Below are 19,604 nucleotides of genomic sequence, written 5' to 3'. Positions count from 1 at the left end.
TTCTTTGCACAAAATTCCAGCCTTCAGATCTCATAGGAGAGAGATCCTTATATAGAGTTTTGGAGAGAGCATGAGTCAGCTTGATGTGTGACTAGTGTCCTCTCCAACTCCAGTTCTTCTTCAGTTCTTGAGTCCACTTGGAGATCCTTGCTTCCACTTGGAGTTTTAGAACCTCTTACTCATCACTAGGCGAATTCCCTGATCCAAGTGTCACTTTGGAAGCTTCCTGGGCACTGACACATTGAGGAATGAGACCTCCACATGTCAAAACTCGCTCAGCGCAGGTAGCCTTTGTTGGAGTTGACATTCAACGCAGGTAGACCATGGAGAAGTTGACATTCAGCGCAGATGCTCAGTGGAGCAGTTGACATGATCCAGAATTGACTTGTTTTTGAGTAATTTTCAGTGGAGAACTTATTTGAATTGCTGTGGTTTGTGGACCTTGTTCCTCTAGGGGTAGGAACAACATGTTTAGGGACTTTGGATCCCTTAGATTATGGACATTTCCTGCTTCATGCTGTAAGGCACAAAAATGTATATAATAGTTGCCCCCTAAAGTATGAGGTCGTTTATCGGGTGAAATGCTTTATCAGGAGGATCTGAAGTTCATTCAATCGCTGGGAGGTGACCTGTAATAAGATACAATACAACACATTATTTTTCATATTGCTTTCATGATCTAGCTGAGGCGGGCATTCCCATGCTCAGCTTTATAAATACATTTTTCTGTACATAGAACAGACAATCGTCTGAAGGTAGACTGATAATTTTCTAATGAAATTATCATCCTTTGAGTAGGATGATCATCTGCTGCACATGTCAATGTCTTTATTTCCTGAATATATATCGCAGCCCGGATGGATGAAACTAGATCCGGGGTCTTCAAACTCGTCCGATCTTCACTCTAAGTACAAGTCGATCCATGTGAGAATTTCTTGGAGTCGAACATGGAAAGACATCGCTTGATTACCAGTCAATGATGTAAACTGTTAACAAGCGCGAGAGGAATCACCGATAATGATGATGACCCTCAAGGTACTGCAGTACAATTCACGTGGTGTGAATAGAGGACTTGGCGTCGAACACCACGCAAAATCTCTCGGTCGAAGGTCATTGATGTATACCTGTCGCCGGAAGTGAGAAACTTGCCATTGAGGCATGCAAGCTTCAAAGTACTGAGAGGGGTGTTCCTAGATCAACTTCTTGGATAATGAGCTGATGTCGACAAGAAGCGATCCATCAAAGGAGGGCCTTAATGAATCCCACATCAGTGACACGGAACGGAGCTAATGATTGTGATGAAGGTGAAAACGATCTGTGAAATATGATTCAGGGTGGCGGTCATGAAAGGATGAAAGATTATGTATGGCAGTGGATGGGACACGATTGACTCTTTCTGAACGACATCTCTTGAACATACAACGACACTGATGTGATGGATTGGTAGCATTACCCCAAATGTGGATGGTATGGCGAGACCATGGTGATGAGACCGGTGAATGAAACAACCCAATCCGATGTGGTACGGAGGCAAAAAGTGTCATGTTCAAGAGCGACTTGCTACCGTTAAAGCTTTGAGATTCTCCCAATTTTTCCCCAGTCATTTCCGACCAGTACCTCTTTATTTTTGTCAAGCTTGAGGAGGATAACATATGCTTGTTCTATAACCTGCCCTTCGGGCAAGCCCATCGCTATGTTTTAACGAGCCTAGCGATAGGGAAACTCGTTCTCGTCTAAAGACAAGTTTGTCGCTATTTAATGCATTAACGAGTCTAGCGACAAAGACAACTCGGTCCTTTTCATTTTTAGAGAGTCTGAAAAGGTACGTAAAGTTAACTCCAAAGGTCCTTTTTCGTCATCTAATCCCTTAAGTCCGAAAAAGTATAAAACAATACAGAAGGGATGAATGTTCGATAGTTTTATCGAGCCGAACTAGACAAACGCTCGATCTTTTTGTGCAATAATCCCTCAGGTCCAAAAAGATTAAAATCTAGAGGAGGGATAGCTCTTCCGGTCGCCCAGTCGCTTTAACGAGCTGGAAGGCCAAAACTCGGCAAACTTTTCATATTTTACGAGTCAGTGAAAAGAGCTCAAAGAAGACTCGTATTTTGAGGAACGAGTGATAAACAGGGATAGCAGCAGATTCCAGGTACATGTTGGAATTTTCCAATCACGGCAGTGTCACAAGGATGGCTAGGTGAAATCACTCTTCGCAGTTGTTCCTCAAAATAGGTAAACAATCAAGTGGAGGTGAATGATCGGCCAAATGAAAAGTGGAGGTGACGGTGCAAACACAACTAAGGCTTTTATGGCTGATGAATTTACGATTTCAAATGGTTATTTACCAGTTCATTTTCTTTGGATGAGCTTGAACTCTGGGGGAAGCTTGCTCACAGGTGCATTTATTTTTTAACGAGCATAAACTCGTGCTAAAACTGCTCGATTTGCGTTTATTTTTTAACGAGCATGAACTTTGCTAAAATTGCTGGTTTATACCAGTCATAAGATAAGAATGTCTCCTAGGAGATCGCTATTTTTACGGAGCTTCATCTCCCTACGCTTTGCTCAAATCCTTTCGTTATGCAAGTTTGGTAACGACTAATCCTACGAGTTTAAAGGGTTAGACCTACAGGTTTAAAGGAAGGACCTAAAAATTTAAAAAAATCAATAGCCGCCCTTGCTTGCATTCCAAAAGGTTTGCATGCCCCCAGGTATAAAGTACAATTTCAAGGTTACCCCTCCGGCTTCTCACATCTGCTTTTCTTTGGGTGTTCACAGCTACTTGTCTCCTTGCTAGTCTAGTTTTACTGGGACTATACGAGATCACAAGAGAGCAGCTACTTGTTTTTTCTCGCTAGTCTAACTTTAATGAATCTTTGCAAGATCGCAAGAGAACAGCTACTTGCGACAAGAGAACAGCTACTTGCGACAAGAGAAGAACACTACTCAAAGACAAAACATTTGTTTTACTGAGGTGAGGCCTACCTCTTTCTGGTTACCCAAAGATTGTCTTGTTCACGGAGCAAACAAAACATTTCTTCGGCGATGTCTACCGAAATAGACAACGGTGAATGACCCTGTTCCGTCAAACACATAACCTTAACAAAAGAATCTTGTTCCAGAACAACCCCTCTTCCTTCTTTCGGACGGGGTACGGACTAGTCATATTCTCCCGCGGAAATTCTACCTTATACCCAGGGTTTTCTCTGCCCAAAGCAGACCAGGATGCATGCCCCCTGGGTTCCAGTCCTATTTTCCCGAATCACTCGCACTCATCAGGAAGAAGAACTGGGGGTGGAGACATTTCTTGATTGAATAGACCATTCAAGGTTGGTATGTGACTATTTGCGATGTGTGATCCCGGAAATGAAAGTTGGTCTACGAGCTTGACCATTCTCCCTTCGTGTGGAAAACACATTACTCTAAAGAGTGAGGAGACTACTGCTCCCATGCAATATATATAGTCTCGTCCAAGGAGTAGGTTATAATCCAAGGGTCCTTGGACGACCATCACGTTCATTTGAACGGCCTTCCCTTTCAATGTAATGGGCACATTGGGGAGGATCCCTAATGGTCGACTGGTTCCTTTATCGAAACCCGAGAGATTTCTTATCTCAGGCAAAAGCGCCGGGGAACCCAATGCTTTCCAAGCAATAGAGGAAAGGATACTCACAGATGCCCCTTCATCAATGATAGTTCCAGCCATTACCATTCTATATATTTGGACTATAATTCTGAACGGTATACTGGCTGGCAACCGGGGTCTGCCTAGTTGGTTCCAATCAAAGGATACAACCAGGTTGCTTGGTGGTGGGACCGAATACACGGCCGGATATGACCCTGACGATGTTCCTTCCTGCAATAAAGGAATGGGCGCATTGCCCTGATGCTCATCAGAGTCGGTGTTGATGAAAAGAATCTGGATGGTGTCATCCTTATTATCTTCAGTGAGGGTGTCATTTGAAGATGAATCTTCAGTGACGGTGTCATTCGAAGATGAAACTTCTGAAGGGAGAACCGGGTCAACTGCCGTTTCGACCTTTGGACTTTCGTCCGGTCTGGATTCAGTAGGTTCATTTTCAATGACTGACGCTTCAGCTGACCACTTGAGCGGGCCAGCTGCATTTTCAACCAACGAGGGACTTGGCACGAGTTTTTTGTATCCAGGAGGAAGTCGCAACGGTGAAACCGGGCGATCTTCCAAAACTCTCTTCGCTTCGTCTAAGAAGGGACAATGGTGGATGGCGTGATTGCCTTCACACCGTCTGCAGGGGGATCTAGCTCCTCCTCTTTGTCTTGAACCTTCACTTTCACTGGTTGACGGTAAGCATTCAACATGGCTATCAGAGGTTGATGCTCCCGAACTGTGCAAACGAGGGGACCAGTCCCTTAGTATCCGGGGAATACAAGGACAATCTCTATGGAAGTGGTCTCCTCTACATATGACACATGGCGATTTAGGCCCGGTCTGTGCTGTGTGTGGATTTTTGTCAGATGTCTTTTGCTTGCCCCCAGTCGCCTTAGGCTCCTTCTTCTTCTTCTCCTTCTTCTCCATGGGAGCTTGGCTTTTGCCGGCTCTACCTTGCGAAGAGGAAGGATTAGAGGAAGAGTTATAAGAAGTAGAAGGCTGGTGGGCAGCTCTAGACTGATCTAACTGTTGACTCGACTGTTCAGGAACCGTGGTGTTCTGAACTACACTGGTTGAGAATAGCCAGACTGGCAGGCCAATTGTCAGTCCTGGAAGCGACAATGTGGCCATGTGGGGTGCACCAACTTCTCCCCAAGAGGAGAAAGGACTAGGATTTCCATCATGGGGAACTCCTTGGTTGGTGTGTTCCATGTTCTCAACCTAAAGATCAATGCAGGAATAGGAGGTGATTATGTTCCGTTTTAAAATAAATTTTATAACGACGCTTTAGACACAACTTGCTTTTTCACTTTTTAAGAGTCGAGAAAAAGCTAAAGATGACTCTAGTCTCCTTCGATGTTTTAACGAGCCCAAAGTGACAAATGCTCGGATGGACTTTTTCAGTTATAGAGTTTGAAAAAGGCCAAAAGAAACTGCTATGGAGTTCTAGGCAGAGGGTGTGCCAAACTTTTCGCAAAACCACAGAATACGTTTTACGGTACGGGTGGTCGATCTTCGTGAATGCTGTGTTCACTGCATTGCGATCAGTAGGGCGGCCGACACGGCTTCCTATGGATAAAGGCTTTATTCCTATAGGGGTCTCCCAATATATACGCGACGGTACGTGGGAGCACAAGTCCGTATTGATACTTATCGCTTCACCGTGGAGGAATCACCCAACCACTCGACGGTAAGATATCACGTTTAACGACGCCGGAACACGTCTCTAGCTTAGACCTCTATGTGTTTGCGTTATGTTTCAAAGCGTTGTTATGTAAATTCAATTTATTTTAGGTTGATCTTGTTTAGCAGTTTGCCTTTATGGATCACCACGAGATGTATGGTACAACTCCTAAATGCAGTCTAAGAATGAGAAGCAAGCTTTTTCAATCTTTTCAACTTATGAAAATCTTAACTACTGAGGGAAAAGAAAGACATCATCTTTTCACACAGATCATAGAGCACACACTGATGCACTTTTTCCTAAATCAACATGCAAGTTGTCAAAATGCACATGCACAATGCAAGTATTTCTTTTCTCTTTCTTAATGTTGATGTATTACAAAAAGAAAGCTGTTGTATAAATTCGAATTGAATTTCAAGTGAAAGCAAACAAGCTTTTGTCCAAAATCAAAAGACACCTTAAGATTTACTTGTTTCAACACTAGAAATACATAAATTCAAACCATATGACGAAAGCAAAAGCTCAATCAGCTATGAACAGCAAACAAACTAACTCATAAGATCAAAACGACACTTACAACAGGTCTAGATCTAAGAGGCCACAACAAGACTAGTTCACTTTCGTTATGGGAAACTGCAAATGATGTAAGAAATACACAAAGAACAAATACAGTTTCTTTATACAACCGAGGCGGAATAGTGGCAAAGAAAGGTGGTTTCAGATAGGTACATTGACTGGTAACAGGCAGCAAAACAAGACTGAAAACTGGGCAACAGAAAGCAGAGAACCCCAGTTGCACAAGGCCTAACTGGTTCAGCGCAACCTCAACACTGTCAGTTTGACATTCAGCGCAGGTAGCCTTCACGGGACCTGCGTTGAAATGCAGACTGCCTTCACAGCAGTTGCGCTGAAGAAGAAACTCTCGTTTCTCTCAGGTTCTGGGTCACAGATTGCTCAAAAATCAACATTTTTTGGCCAAATCAAGGCTATCAATCAAGTACACACTAGAGGATGATTCAAAGGAAGATGAAGACTATCACTAAGAGCTATTCAGAGTCCTTGTGGATCAGCTCTTCAAATCATAAACATGCCCAGAAACTGAGCTAGAGTAGCTGCCCTCTACTTTGCATTGGAAAGATCCAAATGCAGTTCGATTCGGTACTCCCTGTGTTTATAAAATGAATAGCAAGAAACACAAACATCCAACAAGATACGATCCCCAGTGGAGTCGCCAATTTGTTGTTGGGAAAAGTATCCAATACGGAATGACCCTATCCCACTCTAAGGGTGATAGTTCCTTAGCAACAATCAAAGCAAAGCTATCTAAGATTACTTCTTTATGAGATGTAAAAGGGGGAAGAAAGATATCCACTAACCGATGTCTTCCGCTAATGGTTGATCCAATCTTCTCTCCTTGCTGCTTGCTCCCAGCTTCTTGCTCTTTCACGGGCCCAGCTACACAAAGATCCTGCAAAATGACAAGAGAGGGAAACTACAAGAAGCATACATTCATAATTGATTCAAGGATTAGAATAAATCAAATACACAAGTACAACAATACATCATTGAAACACATGCATATAGAAGAACCTCAAATGCTTTATTAATGGAAGAAAGTAAGGTTCGGGAAATGATACAACCATAAGAGGCCCAATCCAGCATCACCTTCCCGACGGAAAGAAATCTCCTCTTCACCTCCTTCAAAGCAATCACCCAATAGTTCTATACCTAAACCAACAGCAATTCTTTGCACAAAATTCCAGCCTTCAGATCTCATAGGAGAGAGATCCTTATATAGAGTTTTGGAGAGAACATGAGTCAGCTTGATGTGTGACTAGTGTCCTCTCCAACTCCAGTTCTTCTTCAGTTCTTGAGTCCACTTGGAGATCCTTGCTTCCACTTGGAGTTTTAGAACCTCTTACTCATCACTAGGCGAATTCCCTGATCCAAGTGTCACTTTGGAAGCTTCCTGGGCACTGACACATTGAGGAATGAGACCTCCACATGTCAAAACTCGCTCAGCGCAGGTAGCCTTTGTTGGAGTTGACATTCAACGCAGGTAGACCATGGAGCAGTTGACATTCAGCGCAGATGCTCAGTGGAGCAGTTGACATGATCTAGAATTGACTTGTTTTTGAGTAATTTTCAGTGGAGAACTGATTTGAATTGCTGTGGTTTGCTGACCTTGTTCCTCTAGGGGTAGGAACAACATGTTTAGGGACTTTGGATCCCTTAGATTATGGACATTTCCTGCTTCATGCTGTAAGGCACAAAAATGTCTATAACACGCATAGATGATCTTTTAGATCAATTGAAGGAAGTTGTTTATTTCTCTAAGCTAGACTTGCATAGTGGATACCATCAGGAAGAGTTGTAGTGCAAGATGCATGGAAGACTGCTTTCAAAACAAAGCAGGGATTGTATGAGTGGCTAGTTATGCCTTTTGGCTTAACTAATGTTCCTGCTACTTTCATAAGATTAATGAATGATGTACTCAGGCATTTTCTTGATGATTTTGTTATTGTGTATCTGGATGACATTCTGATTTTTAGTAAAACATGGGAAGAACACGTAAAGCATGTTAAGCAAATATTAGATGTTTTGAAAATAGAAAAACTTCATGTTAAACTCTCAAACTGTGAATTTGGCAAAACATCTCTGAATTATTTGGGTCATATAGTAGGGGGATGGTGAATTGAAAATAGATCCCTCTAAGGTGGCAGTCATTGTACACTGGCCTAAACCCAAGTCTACTACAGAAGTGAGAAGCTTCTTACGGGCAGCACAATATTTGAGGAAGTTCATTTCTAACTTTTCCTCAATTGCAGCTCCCTTACATGCTTTAACAGGATTGAACAAGGTGTTCAGTGGGGAGGCAAACATCATCAAGCCTTCAACACCTTGAAAGAAAAGATTAGTACAGCGCCTGTACTAGCACTGCCTGATCTGAAAAGACCACTTGAGATCCAAAAAAATGCCAGTGAGTATGCCATGGGAGTAGTGTTGACACAACACGGTAAACCCATATGTTATCATTATGAGACTTTTAATCCTACAGTAGTTAACTATCCTACATATGATAAAGAATTGTATGCATTAGTTCAAAGTGTGAAAAAGTGGAAACATTATTTAATGGGAAAAGAGACAGTAATACATACTGATCATCAACCACTTCAATATCTACACTCCCAAACTAATTTGCAGCAATCAAGACATTACAGATGGACGGGTTTTCTACAACAGTTTCATTTAGTCATCAGATATAAAAAGGGCATACATAATAAAGTTGTAGACATGTTATCTAAACCCATTATAAATGCATCTACTATACTTAAGAATAATTCTGTGCTACATGAAAGCTACATTGAACAGTATGCTCAAGATATAGACTTTAAATATGTATATGCAACTTTGAGTCAAGGAAAATGAGTAGAAGAATTGGATTATCATGTGAAGGACCGACTCTTATACCATTGTGGGAAACTCTGCATTCCACAAATCGAAAGAGTAAAGATAACTAGAGAAGCACACACTTCTCTGATATCAGGTCACTTTGGGGTAAGTAAAACAGTTGCACAGCTGCAAAGATTTTGTTATTGGCCAAAAATGAATGAGACAGTTTCTAGATATATAAGAGGGTGTACTATGTGTGCTAAAAGCAAGCCCAGCAATAGAAAACTAGGCTTGCACACTCCATTACTAGTTCCTTCTCACCCTTGGGAAATTGTTTCCATGGATTTTGTTGGAGGACTACCTAAATCTAGGAAAGGTCATGATTATCTGTACGTTGTTGTGGATAGGTTCAGCAAAATGTGTATTTTGATACCTTGTAATAAACATATTACAGCTGAACAAACTGCAAAACTGTTTTTTGAACATGTATGGGTTCATTTTGGATTACCCACTTCCATTGTATCTGATCGAGACACCCGATTTGTGGGAAAGTTTTGGTCAAGTCTATGGGAACTGATGGACATGAAACTAAAGAAAAACAGAACTTTTCATCCACAAACCGATAGCCAGACAGAAGTAGTTAACAAGACAGTGATCCAGTTACTGAGAGGATATTGCAGCAAACATCCTAAGCTTTGGGATGAACATTTGTGTTATGTGCAGCATGCTTACAACAGAGAAAAACATTCTTCTACACAGAGATCTTCTTTTGAGACCTGTTTTGGTTTCACACCAAGGTCTCCTTTGGATTTTGTCTTTGGTAAATATACCACAATTGAGGGACACATTGATGTGAACAGGGCAACTAGGTTCATTGAACAAATCCAAGAGATCCACAAAGTAGTACAGGAACAGCTGGAAAAGAGCCAGGCCAAATACAAGGCTAGGCATGACAAGCATTGGATGGAGCATATTTTTCAAGTTGGTGACCAGGTCTGGCTATATATCAACAAGGACAAGATGCAAGGTGAAGGTAAAAAGCTAAAGCCTATCAGGTATGGACCTTTCAAGATACTTGAGAAGATTGGTGAGAATGCTTTTTGCCTTGATCTACCAGCTTACATGCACATCTACTTAGTTGTAAATGTGGATTGCTTGAGATTGTTTGAACCCTCTCTAATTGAGGATCAGGAAGAGCAAAGTCAATTTCCTTCTATTAATGACCTGCTACCTGAATATCTTAATGAATTGCAGGAAGACACAGTTCTGGACAAGAAGGTGAGGAAGACGCGCAGGGGAGATGTTGAGTACCTCAGAATTGGGCTCAAAAGTTCAAATCCGAGCAGTGCAAAGTGGATAGAGATTGGACAAGTGAGAAAATTGTACCCTCACTTAGTCGATGCTTGAAAACCAAATTTTGGTGGTCCAAAAGCTTTTTCAGTGAGAAGGTCGTGATCCGGATTGGATCCATGAAGAAAAATCAAAGCACCATGACTAAATCAAAACAGGACAAGAACTTCGAATTCAAGAGCACAGAGCGATCAGGAAGACCTCTAAACAGTGGCAGTTGGCCGCCAGCGAGGAACGACAAGGACCTCGGTCAAAGCGCGCTGACCGAGGCCCATGGAGACCACGTAGGAGGCGAAACTTGCCATTGGGAGGAGGCGAAACTGGCCATTGGGAAGCCTGGATTGGGAAAAGGAGGTTGTTTCTGATCGTTGGGCAAAAACCCCTCAAGAAGGAAAGGCCCCGAGCGTTCGGTCACATGGAAGCAAGGAAACCATTGGGAAAACGATAAAGGCTAAAGGCGAGACCCACGCTCCAAAACCGGCGGTATATCAGGGGCACCCTTGGGAGGTAAGCGAATTTGGAGAAAAATGAGTGATTCCATTCAGCGCCTGACGCATGGTAGGCGGATGAGAGAGAAAACCACCGCTCATCGCACGCTAATAGTCGAGCAAGTCAACCGCGCGAAATGAGCGAATGACGTCGAATCTGGGGGCCCCAGATCTAACGGTTGAGAACGCACCCGATGAAGGAACCGGATTTGACAGGGGAATAAGCCGTGATGTATAAGGATTTGAGGTCTGATTTGACCACTGAGATGGTGGACGAGTCATTTCCCAATGTAACCGAAAACCAGAACCGACGAGGAAGAGCTGGCACAGTTCACAAGATGACAAGTGGCCACTCCCTGTGAGCTGTTGACGATGACGCAGAGACAGGGGATTCCAAGTGAATAGCAGTACGCGATCTGACAGAGGTAGAAGGGGAATCGAGCAGTCATGAGATTGATTGCCTTTAAAGTCATGAACAGAGACAGAGAACAGGGGGATACCGAGAGGAAGAACCAGAGAGAAGAAGACAAAGACAGAGAATGAAGAAATAGTGAAGCAAATAGTAGAAAAGACAGAGAGCCGAGCTGACCTGCAGCATAAGGTAACATCAAGCAATCCCTAAGAGGATCTGTTGAGAACTGAGTACCACATTGGGCTCCTCCCATTAAAGACCAGAGAGGTCAAGAGCTGGTAAGGAAAAGAGTCTGTGCACTCTAGTGGCTTGGGGAATCCAAGAACCACCCTGCCAAGCAATTCTATTTCAGGAGACTCAGATTGAGCTCCTCATTGTAATTCTCTGCTTTAAAGACACAATAAAAGAAGGCCACCACTGAAAGCTGGACCGGAGACATAGCCCTGGAGGATAGGGTGAACTCCTTATTAATTTGTTGTGTTCTTGTATTTTCTTACTGTGTTTCTCTGCTGTTTTCCATTTCCAGTGTCTGTGTATTTTGCAATCTGATCGATCCATTGCCTAAAATAACATAGACACACACCAGCACATGAGTCTGTAATACCTTCATTCATTAATTAATTAACTGAGGTCACTCAAGGGTGATTTTCAGATCATAGGATGTAGGCTATTTTCCAGGGCCAAAACCTCTCCATTTGATAGGAAAACCCGCACAAATTATTCTTCGTATAGAGACTCCAATTGACGAATACCAATACCAAGACCCTTGACCTATTCAACCTCTCCAAGACCAAGACACCAAGCTTCTTGTTTTGACCCCTATTTAAAGTCAAAGATAATCAACTGCTTGCTCCTACTTCTACCTCGGCTTCCTTATAGATCTCGGCTTCCTTGTCCTTTCTTCAAACCTGCAGCTCCTCATCCCTAATTCAGAGGCCTTAGTACATGTAGATAGCCTTCTTTTTCACCTTGATTTCCTTCACACAGGGTAGAGACCTTTCCTTACTTAACTCGACTTCTCCTTCTTCTGCAATTTGGCTACCTAGATGACTCAAGTATTTTGGTCATTTTCCTGTAGCAAACAATCCTGCACTCTTGCACATTTGAAGTGATATCAGTCCAAAAATGACCTTGTCTTCTAGTCCTTCCTTCTTTTCTTGCGGAGAGTCTTCTTTAATGAGACTTCACACTTCCTATTGCAGACTTGTTGTACCTCGCACTTCAGACCGTGATCACTGAAAATCTGCCTCTGAATGTCGAGCACTCCTATTTATAGTTTTTTCCTGTCAAAATAAGCCGAATTGACTTGGATGTGAGTCGACATGTCACTTGAGGAGATCATTTAATTCAACTTGAAGCCGACTTGCAAGGAGTTGTTTGTGCTTGTCTTGGAGGGTCTTTTGACTCTTTGAATGACTCATACAAAAAATGTAACATACCCAAGAAGGGTCCTTCATACATGACATTGACTCAATTTGACTTTATGATGAATCCTAAGGACTCACAATGGGAGTTACACTAAAAATAAATTCCTTGCTCATGAAACCCATGAGATAAGCATTACAATAATAATTTTATTTTTCTTCTTTACATCAATTACATAAAATCATAATTACATGTCATTATGAAGGTCGAACCTAAGTTACTTTTCTTTAATTCAGTTCCTCCTAAGGTGATGAAAGAAATTCTACTGTTGGAATGTAAAGAGTAGGGGGATTGCCCATATCACTCGTGATTATGAATTGATTAGTGAAGATATGACGTGGGTCCTTACTCCTAGAAGATACACGAGTAAGCGACTACATTTTATGTATTCTATGGATTGACATGAACAAATGGCTAACCTATTACCACTGATTTTCAAAGACAAGCAAGTCAAAAAATTACAATGCCTTCTCCTCATTGGAGAACACTAAATGCATGCTTCATAATCAAAGGTTTTGTTTAGTCAATTTGGATTCTTGTTTGGCTCATGTAAAAGGATTTCTTGTGAGTGATTCAGCCTTTGGTGATCTTACAGACCCTCTAGATGATAGTGCACAAGCGCCGACTACAATACCTTCTTCTGATCATGAATAAAGATGTTGGGTTTTGTAATCAATTTTGGCATGCAAACTAAAAGGTATGGCCACTTCAAGGGGTTTCTAAATATGTTTTGGTTCAAAAGTACCTTGTTCATGAGCATATTTTTGGTTGGCAATCCAGTTTAGTATATCATTGTGGATGGATGGTGTTATCGATGTATCTTGTGTTTTATGGTTGGATGTCATATCTTGTTGTTTCTCTGGGCTATGAATTGGGGAATTGAGATTATGGCTCCCGCTGTTGTATTTGTGACACGCCTGTGCTTTACCTACAATTGGATATGGATAAATGTGTGTACGTTGGATAACCCTCTATTCATGCGGGATCCTATGTGTTGTGAATCTCTCGATGGTTGATCCCCCTTTGGATCTAGATGAATTATGGCTAATTCTTGCTTGTTCTACGGACCACTGGAATTGTTGCTATTTTTTTAGCGGTTGATTTGTTCTTGTGGGTGCCTATACATTATGAATTTCTCGGCGGTGGATCTTTTTGTGGCTCTGGGAACATTATGGAAACTTCCTCTTTATTCTGATGACCAATGACACTATGGTTATTTGGTTTATTCTCTGAATTGTGAAAATATATGGTTATGGAGATACACTCCCCTTTGGTAGTTGATGCTAGGTATTTCTTGCAATTTATACATCGTTATGTTGCTTCTTGTCAATGGAGAAGGGTGATATTTTATGTGCAATACTAGCACTATGTTTTGAAACTTTGCTTATGTATCTATGATGACATTGGATAGGTTTGTAGTGGTGTGTGTTGTTAAAATAAAGAGAGCAATACTACTATGTGTCTTTGTATGAAGGTATTTGGGATCTTTCTCTTTCTTACATATTTCTAGGCAAGATCTAAAAAAAAACTTTGTAACCCTTTTTTGTTAATGAAATCCAACAATTTCAATTTTATATATATATGAGTTAGCTAAAAAGGCTAAAAGGCTAAGATGCTAAAATGATTTTGAATGGTTTTGGATTTGTTCATCACTTGTAGAGTGTAGGTGACACCATTTTGTTCTATTTTCAAATTGACTTAATCCCTTGAGAAGTCCATTCTGATTCTGAAAGCTAGATAATTTATCACCTATCTCTAATTTTAACTAGAAACCCTTTTTTTTCAAGGAATTAACTAGCAAACTTATGTGTATGTGAATTTATGAAGAATATCCATTGAATGATATGTTTCATTTTCCATGTTTCTACCTTTGGGTAGAAATATAGGGAAAGTTGTTATGAAATCATGTTACAAATCCAATAAAATTATGCAATGTAGCAATGGTGATCTATCATAATGTTATGTCAGTGACGTGAGCTAGCAAGAGTATGTTTCAAACGTAGAATGAAATACAAGTAATTAGTCCTACATAAGAAAATTGTAAGCAAGCAACCTAGTCAAAATCCATGTGTCTGTATATTTGCCTTTACCCTTCTTCCTTTAGTGTTTCACCTAGCACACCACTATGGATCGTAGTATTGAAGATGAATTCATCAAAGGTGGACTTCTTCATGTCTTTAACTAAAATCTAGACTCTTTTAGCAAACCCTTTCTCACAGAAAATATAAGCTACTATTCTAAGAGCACCTTGATCTCATTTACAATTGAGTCAATATAATCAACAAGCCTACAATTACTATATCTCTATCTACCTTAACAAGCATTTGGAATGTCTGTGGCACATAAAGAATGACATACAAAAGACCTCTTTTCAAGGCAATTTTCTTTCCCTATCTTTTCCATTTTAATTTCTTTTGAGTTAGTTTGGATGTTACTTAGGACACACTTATGTCGCAAAAAATAAGTTCATAATAAGTTCTCAAGTCAGGTCCCAAGAACTAAAATTATTAATTAGTACAGGGGTAGCTATTATAAAGGTAGATAATCAATGATGATCAAGATGATGGTTACTACCAACAAAGAAGAGCTTTGGTCTATCGAAACTTAAGAAAATTAATAAGGAATTCATTGCTTCCTTTTAACAATGTGTTTTATGGTCAAAATAATTGAAGATAAACTTTCCTGGATGTTTTTTACTTTCATGATTATTTATGAGCCATGATTAACAAGAGGTTTACAAATATTTTGAAATTAAAACCTAATGTTTGCATCAACAAACCATTTTAAGGTAAAGTGTTTCTCATCCTTCACTTTTTTAGCATTTTGAAAATTACACATTATTTTTTACTATGAGTAATTAGTAGATAATATTGATCAATAAGTAGATAATATAAAATTAATTAACAATTAATATATAATTCATTCCTAATTTATAAGTACAAGGTTTACATGAGAGTTATATTAAATAATCAAGGGTTGTATAATTATAAAGGTTAAGTTTATTTTTATATAGGGTTAAAGGTCATATTAAAAGTTCCAAGGATGGTCTCCGTTATTAAGGTCAATACCAAAAAAGTTATTAGCAGGTTTCACCTTGAAAGATTATAGATTACAAGCTAGAGGTTTTAACTAAGTTATAAATAAAGCAGTTAGTATTAGAGGTTAGTGGTTGGGGAATGGTTAATAAGTCAGTGGTTATATAATAATTGATGTGTTAATACTTAGAAGTTTGAGATTAGTAATTAAGATTAGAGATGTTTATCAAAGATTGGAAATTAGTGAATTAGAAATGTAGATTAATAGATTAGTTATTAATTTGTTATTTGATTAGAGGTTATTAAAATATTATTAGTTATTAGAGTTAAGGAATTTCTCAATTTGTTAGTTGATTGGAGGTTAATGAAATATTATTAGTTACTAAATTTAATTAATCAATGAATAATTAGAACATAAAAATTTAAAAGCTAGTTGATCACTGTTTGCAGTTAGCAATGATAGGAAAGAATTAGATGGCACACATTAATAGTTAAAAGTTTTGAATTTGTGAACATGAGCTAATAGGTTAGTTTTAAGAATTTATCTTACATGCCTGACTTGGTTGTTTGGAACATGAATTTATCTTGCATGCCTGACTTGGTTGTTTGGATCATGAGTTTATCTTGCATACCTGATTTGTTTGTTTAGATTATGTTTTAGCATACCTGATTTGTTTGTTTGGATTATGTTTTAGCGATTTCAATGTACATTTATGATTTCATCTATTTCACTAGATATTCTTACCTTAATTGCAGATTTTGGAATGTTTTGAAAATTTAATGAATATGAACAAAGGCAACAACTATTTGACTTTACTCATGTCCTTCCCAAAACCTACAATTACTCAGATGATTTTACTAATGTCATTCATCAACTCTCATAGACCCACATATTCATAAATAAAATGGAATTACATAATCAATTAATTACATATTTTAATGGAAATGAAACTAAAAAATTATTAGATAGCCTGTTTTGCTAAGACAACCAAAACCTAAAACATTGAATATGTGAGGAGAAGCAGGAATGAGCTTAAAATAAAATAAGCATGCAATTATATTCAATTAGAAGTTTCGAAGCGTAGTGTTCACATTAATTTATTTTGCAATCTACTGAGATTTGAATGGATTTGCAGTTTGATTGAATTGCAAATGCTCAAGTAGAGTAAGTTGCAATCGTGGTGGTGGACCAAATAAGTTCATCCTTGGTGCCAAGTTGGAAAACCCCCCGGTGAGAGAATCTAGAAGTGAAGGAGGACCATAAGGGACGGAGAGGGGGCGGGATGGCAAGCTGGAGGTCAGATTTCTAGATAGGTTCAAGGGAGGACCAAGAGAGAATGAGATGGTTCCAGGTAAAAAGGCCTCTAGAGTGAAAAAAGGTGAGGAGAGACGGAGGGATCATGGACTCAAGATTGTGGAGAGTAGGGTCAATACCAATGAGAACAGAGGATCCAGAAAAAAGAGTCCACTTTAGGTTCTTGAGGAAGAAGGGTTGGATCTTTTTGAAAGAGTGCCAAATGGGGGATCCACTCCTGATCCCAAGGGAGGATCTTCTGTACCAGAACGCCAAGTTCCTTCCTTTCAGGTACTTTTTGTTGATCAATGAGCTCCACGGACTGCTTCCAAAGATACCCCTGTGCAGAGATTTGCAAATGAGAGCTTCTCCAAAAATTTGCATGTTAAGCAGCCCCCACCCGCCTTTTTCTCTTGGCCGCGAAATGGTATCCATACTGACAAGATGGATCTTTGAGTAGAAGGAGCGACCGCCCCACAAGAAATTAGAAGCAATGGATTTCATTTTCTTGATGACCGAAGAAGGGAGCAAAAAAAGGTGGCTCCAGTATACCGCCAGCTGGGAGAGGACCACTCGGACTAGTATATATCGACCAGCAAGGGAAAGAAAGCGGAATTCCCATGAAGAGATCTTGTTGTAGAAACGATCAACCAACCAGGCCCAATCCTGGCATCTGTATCCCGAGGCCTTTAATCGAAAACCCAAATAAGAGAATCCATCCCTCAACAGGCGCAGATTGATCTGAAACCGATCAGCGATCCAAAGGGCCAGAGGCGGATTTGTGTCATTATGATATAACATGGATTTCCTGACCTTTACTCTGTCTTATCTGCGGCCCTCCCTCCTCTTCCTTCTGTCTTCCCTCTCAATCTTTGGAAGGCCCCCTGCCCTCTCAAATCCATTCTCTTTTCTTGGCTCCTTTTCTCAAACAAGAACCTCATTTGGGATGTTCTTCAAAGGAAAGGTTGGTGTGGGCCTGGCCGATGTCTTCTTTGTCTCGCAGCATTGGAAACAAATTTCCACACGTTCTTTCAGTGCTCGGCATCCACTGCTCTCTGGTATGAACTCTCTTGCATCTTCGGATTTCCACTCAAGCAGTTTTCCTCTGTTCAGGAAGCTTTCTCCTGGTGGGCTTCCCAATGCAATTCATGGCAGGCGCTCTTCATCTTTTCTTGCTGGAATATCTGGAAGTGGCGGAATCGCCGCATTTTTCAGGGCTGTACCCTCCCCCTTTTTTCTATTCTTCCTATCATCCAGGGGTCTCTGCACGATCTCCCCTAGCTGGGGGCTATCTTCATGTTGCTGTTTCTGCGCACACTCTACTGATGGCCATGTTTTTTTATCCAGCATGGTCTCGATCCTTAGATATCAATTTTTTCTCTAGATGCTGTTATTATGCCTCTGTTTGATATGGTTTTTATCCTTCCGCTGTTGCTATATGACTTTTATGTCAATGTATTCCTATCGATGACGCTATATGGTTCTGGTCGATATGGTCATTATCCTTTCGCTGAAGCATTTTGGCTCACTGTTTTACTGGATCAAGTTTAAATCTTGACTGTGGCTTTTCGCCCTTATGTAACTCGTTTATTATATCATCTTAATATAATATATAGTGCTTTTTTCTCTGAAAAAAAAAGTTGCAATCGTGGTGGTTTTCGTTGCTTTTGTTTCAGGGATGCAACCTGTGTGAAGATATTATCCGCAGATTAAACCATTGAACAACGATGAAATCTTCTACACTTGATTAAACTGACACAGGCATTGTCATTGCCAGCCTTGTAAATAAGTGTTGTGTAGTTCGTTTGCAGATTCGGTTTGATGACATTATCCATCAAAGCACGTGCCATCATATTCTGAAAATTAAATTATTTGTTTTACGCTGGCTTAATTGCGATCGGTAAATCATAAATCTGGCTATGTGCACTTAAAATATAACGAAAATCTGTTTCATTCTGACAAAAATGGTTGTGAATTAACAGAACTCTGTATTAATGCAGATCACCGAATCACTAGAGAATATTGCTATCAAATCTAATGCTTTACTGAGAAACATGATGTCAATCAGGATATCAGAGTAAGCTGTCGTTTGTATCATAAAACTCTTTAGGCAGACTGCTAAACACACCCAGCTAGCATGACAAAATTAGGCCAACACATTTTTACATAAAATGAGGACAAATTAATCACAGAGAGACCACAAAATCTCCCTGAAAGCAAGAACGAAAAGAGTGTCAAGTTCAACCACCTACTTTCTTGTTCGTATTGACAACACCAGTCCAACATCTTATAAACATAGTGCTCGAATGTGGAGGGTAAACATTCAATAAGATGGGAGGCATTTCAGAAGTAGCAAGCATCCCAGGAATCTAGGAAACATATTCTTGCCATACAATTGACTAAGGAATTGCAGCCCTAAGATTTCGAGTAAGGGTCTCAAGATGCTCAAGTCCTTCTTCCGGTGACTTTGCTTCTCCAAGCAACTTCACCATTGCACTGCCCACAATCACTCCATCTGCTCCCCATTGTGCAATCTGTAACAGCATGTAAACAAAGGCAAGCATCAATTCAAAAACCCCTGCTTATCATGTTTACTAGTATTTAGTTCCCACTGACGGTGCTCCTCTCTAATGTCTCATGTAATTCGATTACTCTTGCAGACTATATATTTTCACACATTATCTCAAAATAAATATTTGTTGACATATTTCCTGTGGTATAGTAATTAATTGTATCTGGACTGGGTTTCTTCATTTCCAAAAGAAATTCCTTATAGTTCACTAGATAGATGTCACCAATTCCTTGAGATTGAAAACATAGATATTAGATAGAAGTATAATCACCAAATGATTTTAAACCTGTTTGGGGAATACAAACTAGCACCCCCGGGGACGC

General features: G+C 40.1%; 1 protein-coding gene across 2 annotated transcripts in view; it reads right to left on the bottom strand.

Annotated features, from left to right (window-relative positions):
* Positions 1-18,731: 18,731 nt before the first annotated feature.
* LOC149240535 (tryptophan synthase alpha chain-like) overlaps positions 18,732-19,604 on the bottom strand; it is a 266,490-nt gene continuing 265,617 nt past the window's right edge. For both annotated transcript variants that reach the window (XM_089373751.1, XM_089373752.1), the window contains one exon: positions 18,732-19,243. In XM_089373751.1, the coding sequence (XP_089229877.1) occupies positions 19,109-19,243 (135 nt within the window). In that variant the 3' untranslated portion in view covers positions 18,732-19,108. The remainder of the gene's footprint in view (positions 19,244-19,604) is intronic.

The sequence above is a fragment of the Pinus tabuliformis genome, chromosome 8 (assembly GCF_031772625.1).
Source record: "Pinus tabuliformis cultivar Carrire ecotype Pingquan chromosome 8, CPIR1, whole genome shotgun sequence".
Classification (NCBI taxonomy): domain Eukaryota; kingdom Viridiplantae; phylum Streptophyta; class Pinopsida; order Pinales; family Pinaceae; genus Pinus; species Pinus tabuliformis.
Note: the sequence above shows the minus strand (reverse complement) of the source record. Positions and strands in the feature narration are given on the sequence as shown.